The 874-nt window shown below is 53.0% G+C and overlaps 1 protein-coding gene across 1 annotated transcript in view; it reads left to right on the forward strand.

Moving 5' to 3' along the window:
• The window catches only part of LOC119593636 (altered inheritance of mitochondria protein 21-like), a 10,986-nt gene that overhangs the window by 9,913 nt on the left and 199 nt on the right, over positions 1-874 (forward strand). The window contains exon 3 of the mRNA XM_037942588.1: positions 426-868. Within this exon, the coding sequence (XP_037798516.1) occupies positions 426-868 (443 nt within the window). The remainder of the gene's footprint in view (positions 1-425; positions 869-874) is intronic.

An 874-nucleotide genomic window follows, 5' to 3' on the forward strand; every position in this document is an offset into this window, starting at 1 on the left:
ACGACCTTTGAAGACGACCGACCGAAACAACTAACGAAAGAGACGAACGACCACAACCAACCAAGAAAGTCTACAAAAACGATCGACCAAAACGACTGCTCACTACGACCTGCTGTAATGATGAAACCAAGGCTGTTAACCAGAACTATTAACCTAACGACCAGCGAAAGAGACCAACTCAGATAAACTACAAATAAAGTGACCAGTTAAGACGAACGACTGAAACGACCTGCGCAACCAACCAACCAGAAAAAACAGTCAAGACGACCAGCCAATTCGACCAGCCAGGACGACCAACCCAGACGATTAGCCAAGACGACCATCCAAGACGACCACCAAGAACGACCCAGCCAAGACGACCATCAAGACGACCAGCCAAGACGACCATCAAGACGACCAGCCAAGACGACCATCAAGACGACCAGCCAAGACGACCAGCCAAGACGACCAGCCAGGACGACCATCAAGACGACCATCAAGACGACCAGCCAAGACGACCATCAAGACGACCAGCCAAGACGACCATCAAGACGACCATCAAGACGACCATCAAGACGACCAGCCAAGACGACCATCAAGACGACCAGCCAAGACGACCATCAAGACGACAAGCCAGGACGACCAGCCAAGACGACCATCAAGACGACCAGCCAAGACGACCAGCCAAGACGACCAGCCAATTCGACCAGCCAAGACGACCAGCCAATTCGACCAGCCAAGACGACCAGCCAATTCGACCAGCCAAGACGACCAGCCAATTCGACCATCAAGACGACCAGCCAAGACGACCAGCCAAGACGACCAGCCAAGACGACCAACCAAGACGAACATCAAGACGACCATCAAGACGACCATCAAGACGACCAAGGCCCCG

This window comes from Penaeus monodon, chromosome 32 (genome assembly GCF_015228065.2).
Source record: "Penaeus monodon isolate SGIC_2016 chromosome 32, NSTDA_Pmon_1, whole genome shotgun sequence".
Taxonomy (NCBI): domain Eukaryota; kingdom Metazoa; phylum Arthropoda; class Malacostraca; order Decapoda; family Penaeidae; genus Penaeus; species Penaeus monodon.